Source organism: Cajanus cajan, chromosome 1 (genome assembly GCF_000230855.2).
Source record: "Cajanus cajan strain Asha chromosome 1, NIPB_CcT2T_4, whole genome shotgun sequence".
Taxonomy (NCBI): Eukaryota; Viridiplantae; Streptophyta; class Magnoliopsida; order Fabales; family Fabaceae; genus Cajanus; species Cajanus cajan.
Window position 1 is genome coordinate 89,799,169 of NC_138517.1, and position 7,793 is coordinate 89,806,961.

Below are 7,793 nucleotides of genomic sequence, written 5' to 3' on the forward strand. Positions count from 1 at the left end.
AGATTTTCATTAAAGCATATATGCTATTCCAGAAGAAGAAGAAAAAAAGTTACCAAGTTTATTTTTTTTTAATAAGAGAATGTGAATTTTGGGGGTAAAAGATAGAAAAATTTTTGGAGGGAAAGAGAACAAAAATAAAGATAAACAAAAACTTTTCGAACAAAAATGAAAATTTTTAGAGAGACTAATGAAAAAAGTATATATAACTGATTTTTAATGAAAAAATAAAATTAAAAATTATTTACACTAATAAGATGATTTGGATATGAATATTTTCTAATAAAATTATACATAAATTAATTAATAAATTATATCAAATAATTTATCAAAATAATACAAATAAAATATTTTAAAAATTTGTTCACATACTTTTATAAATTTTTATAAGATAAATACGCACAAATTATTCATTAATTCTTCCAAAAGAAACTTTATCCTATCATATAACTTTTCCTTGACCAACATGGAGATGAATATTACTGCATCATACCTAAATCTTACTCCACCGTTTCTACTAACAATAACGAATTACCAGAAAAAAAAAGGTTCACTCAAGTAACTGTGGGGTGGAGAATGGCACTGTTCTAGACTTACAAATGCATGAAACATTTTATCTTTGATGCAAGTCACACAGTAAAAGGCATGTATCGTGGTCCCCTCATTGACCAGAAGTTATTTTGAGCCTGCAAGGCATACCAAAACAACCACTCATTAAAAATAAAAAAAATTTATCGATCGGCACCACATAGGCATTGCATGCATGAAAATAATTACTTTCCAAGTCATATAAATTATAAAAAAATGTCACCAAAGTAATAATATTAATATATAATTACGACCAAAATGATAATAAATAATAAATTTAACGATTTAATTAATTTTTTTTATAATTTTTTAAGTAATTATTTAGTTTAAGAAACTAAAATAATATTACCTTCCAAATTCAGGAACATTTTTTTTTTTCACTTTTACTTTATCTACTCTATCTGAAATATAAACTGAAGAAAAAAATCAGCTACGTCTCTTCAAGAAACTTACCCCAATGTAAGGGAGGTGTCCGAGGACTGGCCTTGTTCATGCTCGTGTCTCTGGACCAAACATAATTTATTACTAGCTTTTTTCTACAACAAAAAAGAGGAACCATAAAAAATTATATACTAGCTAATAGAAAATAAAGTCATATTAATGAGTCTTATAGGAACATTAATTAAGGAATTAATAATTAAAAAAATGTGTAATTACAATTGAACTATATAGAAATTCATTGTATTAATATTCTTCAAGATTTTTTTTTTTAATTTCTTAACAAAATTTACGGACACTACTTGATAGCATTTTTCAGAAAAATGTTAGTCAATAGCCTAATACCTTTGATATACATTTTGTTCAATAAAATTTGAAATGCTAGTGTAGATATTATAAGATTTTATTATTATTTTTTTACGATAACAATAACAAAATTTAAATATAAAACTTTATGTATATAATTCTTATTTTAATCATTATACTTAATAGGGTCAGGGTCAACACAGACTCAGTAATAGAAGAGAAAATTAGTATAATATATACGGAATCTTAAATTCAAATATTTGGATCATTCATTACTATGGATTAAAAAAAATATATATATATCACTAAGCGTACCCTACAATAATAATGGAAATGATATAAAGATTATAATCTAGTGAGCCATGCATTACCTGTTTTGCCAGCCGATTTTCTGCCCTGAGTTTATGTCCCTACATTGAGAACTGATAATTAGACATCATAGAGGCAGAGAAAGAGATTATTAAGACAAACATACAAATGTAATGCAGTAGTATTATGAAGTAAATAGAAACCTAACTTGGAGATATGTTAGTTTTGCATATCTAAATTAACAACTAGTTGTTTAGTTTACTTTCGTTGATAAAGTCTGTGGGTGTCTTTGAGTCACTTAAAATAGGCACTATAGATACCACAACTAATGATTTGACATCCAATTAATCTTACTGATGTAATTTTCAATTAAAGAAAGTTGTTAAACTATTAGCATAAATTATTACTTTATATTAATAATGTGTTATATTATAATAATGAACACTTTAACTGATTTATATAGAAAATTGAAATACATGCATTATCAATATATCAGATTATTATATATTAATATATTGCACCATATTATTAGCATAGATCCAACAATATAATTAGTATAGACCTACGATGTCTATACTAATAATTTAAATCTATTAGTCAAATTAAGATTATACCAATGAGATTTAAAGGTTATATCAATGGAATCAATCTTAATACTTAATATTTTTTTCTGCCAGCAAATGAGTTTTTTTTTAATATTTTTTTTTATTTTTATATATATAGTATGTAAATGACTTATTAATTAATTAAATACTTATTTAATAAACTCAATCACATTTAACAATTTATGTCATAAGTTTGATCATAAAATATATTAAAATAAGTTAAAAAAAACTGACAGTGCATAAATTATTCTCATAAGGTCAAATAAATTCCATACAACCAAAAAGATTTAACTCATTCGATTAAGAAATTTGTGTTTGTAAATTTTTTAGTCCCGAATTCTATGTCCACATATCAAAAAGTTCCAGAAGCTCCTCCAAACGGCCCACATGTAATATGTAAATTGGATTGTTGAATATTGTAGATTTGCAAGCAGAATTTATCATACTATATAATAATATATCATCAATGTGTGTATCATTAATATTTATAAATACTAAACAGTGTTTATACTAATAATTCTATTATTATTATTATTAGATTAGGTCCATATAAATTGGAATGAATTAATCTGTCAACCATTAGTATATGAGATTTTTAAGTGATGTATTCGGCCTTACACTGGTACACATATATATCAAAACTCAGTTAAATGCACTTTTTTTTTTTTTATAAAATAAAACTAAAGTGTTCACATTTTATGATCAATTATTTTAGAGTAAAGGATGAAGATTACAATTTACTTTTATTATAGAAATAAAAATTATATTTAACTCTATTTTAAAAGTTTAACTCTTTTGAAGTTAAGAAAGATTCAGAAAGCATAAGAGACGAGCCCTAACGTCTAAGTTTGGATTATAAGCAAAATAAAAGAAAAAATAAATAAATGAAATATAGAAGAGGAAAATAAAATAGGAATAATGCGTTGTTTGGACACATAACATAATAACAAAAAATAAATAAATCCTTCTACTTATTCATATGAGTGAACGTGAATAAAATAAATAAATAATATATAAAGTATGAGAAAAATTATAATAATACTGGTATAAATAGGAAAACTCTCTCCATAAATATTTAACGCAATTGCATATGTAAAACTTCAACTTGAATTAGATACCAATTAATTAAGTTTCAACACCATATGTTAAAACTGATTGAAAATCTCACCTAAAATTTAGGATCCAAGAGTTTTAGGAATCCCAAGAAAAAACATTTACTTTAGACTAATTGCAAGAGAGTTTTAGAAAGAAATGAACTTCCTCGAAAAGAGAAGAAAGAAATGGAGTCGCAAGTACCAGAGTAGGTTCCATTCGGCTGCGCATTTCTCCAACACATCTTCAACGATCCTTCCCAAGTCAAATTTTAATTAAGGGTCAGTGCGTAGTGAGTTTTTTTTTTAACAGTTACGAGTTTGTTATTTCAAGGGATAATGTGCAATTAATTTTGTTCTTTATTATAAGGGGATAAAAATAAACGCATAAGAATATTTTGATGTGATGAAAGATTAAAACTCTACCTTTTGCTTAAGAATATCGATCTCTGTCATAAAATTTTCAACCTGAAAGACATACCATACGTTGTGTCAGTTAAAGGGCATGAATAGAAGTTATGAATTCGTTCAATCCAGAAAACAGTGATGAGAGGAGGGAATCATAAACCTTGACTTTATAAACACGGTTCAAGGATGAGTCAAGTCGATCTTCTAGTTTCTGTAGTTCCTTTAGGCTCAATCCTTGCAGTTCTTCTCCATTCAGTTGGCTATATATGGTTAAATCATAAAATTGTAATAGATGTGAATTTAAATGCATCGCAAAATAAATACTTTTGTGGTATATTAAAAAAAATCAACATATTCCAAGTTACAAATACCTCATTTCACAAGTCTTCTCTCCTAATTTCTTGTTCAAATCAGCGTAATTATATCTAATCTGTATAAATTACCAAACAAATCAGACCTTCACACCCACGAACACAACCAAAAAAACAAAATGTCATATACTAACAAGACAATGTGCACATAATCATTGTGAAAATTAAACTATTAACATAAATATTGTGACACAACTACTCTGACAGAATAATATATTATGTTAATAGTATAATATCTACACTAACCATCTATACTAACAAATTGTTATTTAGTATAATGTATCATATTATTTGGTAATTAATGTACGTGTATTAGGGGATCAACTTATGATAGAGCAAACCTGTTACCGGCGCAATAGTAGGGAACAGTTAATGCAAACTTTGTATATATGCAGCATTCTTAATTACAGTTTGGTAGAAGAGCATGATCTAAAAGATGAGATTCATGTTTCAACGATCTTGAACATGCATGCAGACGTTATAGTGTTTGAGTTTTCATCCCAAAATCGGTTAGCAGGGGCCTTGATTTTTGTCAAGACAGCTATAGTCATTCTCATTCAGTTTTTTTTTTTTTTTTTCAACACTGGTTCACTCTCTAAACATATTAAGATTTGAGACACAATGATAAATGTTGTCTCTCTCAACCAGGATGTTTTTTTATTCATTCTCTCAACAAGGATTTATATGGTGATTTGCAACTTTACAAGCTAGGAGTTAACTCTTTTTTATTAAACCTAACCCAATAATAGCAGTCCTTCCCATTAATTTGATGCTGAGTGAGACATTCTCACTAATTGCATTACTTAATTAATTTGGTATTTATGTCCCAAACACTAGAGTGACTAACATTATTTCTTCCTCATGTAGTCGTAAAATCCTCTTTATACAAGAACATACAGAATCACTAATATTGTTTTTGTCATTCAAATTCTCGAACACAATTAAACATCACTTAGGAAACAAAAAAATAAAAAAAATTACCTGCTCCTCAGCACATGACTGGCCTGATTTGTCAAGGTTCAGCTCTGACCGTGAAATATACCTTTCAATTACCTTCTCCATACTTCAAACAACAAAAAGATTGCAGATTAATTTCTTTAAGGACAAAACTTTAATTTATTTATATCCTTGTTGTCAAGTTTTCTATCTAAATGATGAAACTTGGATGATGTTTCTTTCCCCATTTCAAAGTAATTGTTATTTAAAGTTTTTCCACAAGGATTAAGAAAAGCAATAAAGAATTTGACTAGTAAAAAAAATAATTTTATTAAAATATCTTTATTCTCTTTCTCAATTATAAAAGCACTTTGCAATTTTCTGAGTGCAACTTGATTAGCAAGGTAAATAGAAGATTAGTGCTAGTTGCTGAAAAATTGATTGACATGATATTAAAAAAAAATCATAATGTTGATTATTTTTATATTTAAGGCAGAATTGTACCCAAGAAAAAAAAAATATTTCGTTGAAAATTAAAAATATTTGTTAATAAGATTTTTTTTGAATGCTAAAACATCAATCATTTTAAAATGAAGAAAGTCTTTTCAATAATAAATAACTTCCATTAAATATCTATTTTAGAATTTTACATAAATATCCACATGTCCTATGTAATTGGAAAACTTCATGACATGTGCGTAAATAATCTGATAAGTTTTATCCTTTCTTTAACCCCCTTTACAGTTTTTAGACTCAATACATGATTTTTACAATAAAATTCCCTAGCTATCTCCTCTTAGCCAATGGCGAATCTTAGGTTAAATTAATTTTGGGGCATATAATCTTCTGTTCATGTTTAAAGGTCATATGTAAAATAAATAACTAACCAGAAAACTAAAATTTGGGTTTTAGTTTCAAATTTGTAATATTTACATTACGAGAAAAACATAAATCAGTATGAGTTAATTAATTAGGTGAAATGTGCAGACTAAAATCTTGATGATTAACCACGATGACTATTAAAAAAATCATACTGTATATAGGTTTATTAATTGAAAGAACATGTGAATAAAATTATCAATATTTTGTAATAAATTAATTAATATTATATTTATACTCAAACTTAAAGATTTAAATTATATTTATGTATATTAAATGAGATAATGATGTATATGTTATGTATGGCAGGTGTGATAGTACCTTGAAGTAGCATATTGGAAGAGTTTGGAAGCAGGTGAAAAGACGATGAGAGCAATCTCAGCATCACAAAGAATGGAGAGCTCACGTGCCTTCTTCAAAAGACCACTCTTCCTCTTCGAGAAACACACCTGCCTCGCTGTTACGTCCTCGATCCTCTTCATCGGTATCTTCTTTCGAACCATTTTCAACTCAACGGGAAGAAACCCTAAACCCTAAATGGGTAAAAAAATATGAAAGTGAAGGCTCCAAAGTTAAGTACAAACCTGACTTAACCCCAGTGAACGCTGAGAGGAGATCAATTTGCCACATTTAATCATTTATCCTTCTCCCGATACCTCAACTTCTTATCTCCACTATTTATTGTCTCACTCACACGCCGTCAACCCAAACATTTTGGAGTAACAATTTTTAATCACACATGTTCTAAATACCTCTAAGTTCTAACTGCTTTTTTTATTATATATATTCATAAAATTTATTTTTTAACTTTTTTTATACAGATTAAACTTTTTTTTAAGTTTATAAAATTATATAGACTAAAAAAATAAAATATATATATAAGTAAAATAAAAATATTTTTTAATTATTAGGACTAAAAAGTGAATTTATGAAAGTATAAAAATTAAAAGGATAATTAAATCATTAAAAAAAGTTATTCACTTTTATTGCAAATGTTTTAAAAAATTACTTTACGGATTATATCGTAAAATTTTACTCAAATAATATATAATATAGTAAGTAAACTTAGTAAGTAAAATTACTTACTAAGATCGATCAGTTCAACAGTGCGGTTGTATCAGTTTACATAAGATCTTAAATTGTAATTTAACTGATGTTATTGTACACCTAAAAAAAACATGAAATTTAGGAGTTATATATTCAAAAGGAAGTAAATTTCTCAAATTTGTCTCGTTTAATTTATTCAAAAAAATCCAATTAGAAGCCTTATTTTAATTTGTTAAGGTTATTTCATTTATAATTGAGCTATTTTTGATATTATATTTTTAATTATTCTTTTTTAATTTTATCAAATTAGTATTTAATAAACATTTTACTACTAAATGATAATTATAAAAATATACAAATATCTTTTCATACAAATAATATCATCTATATAATTTAAAATTTTCTATATATATATATATATATATATATTATTCACCGGTTGTTAATGTCAAATTTGTAAAATTTAGACTTCACTCGTTTAATAATTGATCTCAATATCAAGTTTGAATTTATTCGTTTAATTAGACAAACAAACTTGATCAAACGTTAAACTAAATAGTCGAATTTGAATAATTTATGAATATATATTATATTAAAAAATAATTTCATTTTTTATTTTTCTAATTATGAAAAATATAAATTAATTTAGCAATTCAATAATTTAAAAATATATTTAAAATTATATAATTAGCTAAAAATATAATTTATTTCATTAATTTTATAATTGTTTTTTTTTGTTATTTATTAATTTAGGAACGTGTTCTAAAAAAAGGTACGGTAGACTACAGATTTTAAAATTTCATTTTTTGCATGAATAT

The 7,793-nt window shown here is 25.8% G+C and overlaps 1 protein-coding gene across 2 annotated transcripts; it reads right to left on the bottom strand.

Moving 5' to 3' along the window:
* Positions 1 to 243: 243 nt before the first annotated feature.
* Positions 244 to 6,652, bottom strand: LOC109804354 (MADS-box protein JOINTLESS). 2 transcript variants are annotated; one of them, XM_020366172.3, is made up of 8 exons: positions 6,250 to 6,652; positions 5,095 to 5,176; positions 4,114 to 4,172; positions 3,903 to 4,002; positions 3,761 to 3,802; positions 1,701 to 1,739; positions 1,039 to 1,088; positions 244 to 683 (listed from the first exon to the last, which is right to left on the bottom strand). In XM_020366172.3, the coding sequence occupies exons 1-8, from the start codon at positions 6,429 to 6,431 to the stop codon at positions 659 to 661; spliced, it is 579 nt and encodes a 192-aa protein (XP_020221761.1). In that variant the 5' UTR covers positions 6,432 to 6,652; the 3' UTR covers positions 244 to 658. The 2 variants fall into 2 exon arrangements, with proteins under 2 accessions (XP_020221761.1, XP_020221760.1); XM_020366171.3 differs by having other exon boundaries at positions 258 to 683; positions 1,039 to 1,121; positions 6,250 to 6,651.
* Between the last annotated feature and the right edge of the window lie 1,141 nt (positions 6,653 to 7,793).

Coding starts and splice junctions, on each gene's coding strand:
- LOC109804354 (XM_020366171.3), bottom strand. CDS start 6,431: ATGGTTCGAAAGAAGATACCGATGAAGAGGATCGAGGACGTAACAGCG. Junction 1,740..3,760: donor TCGATATTCTTAAGCAAAAG/GTAGAGTTTTAA, acceptor TTCTCAATGTAG/GGACATAAACTCAGGGCAGA. Junction 684..1,038: donor GACACCTCCCTTACATTGGG/GTAAGTTTCTTG, acceptor TATGCCTTGCAG/GCTCAAAATAACTTCTGGTC.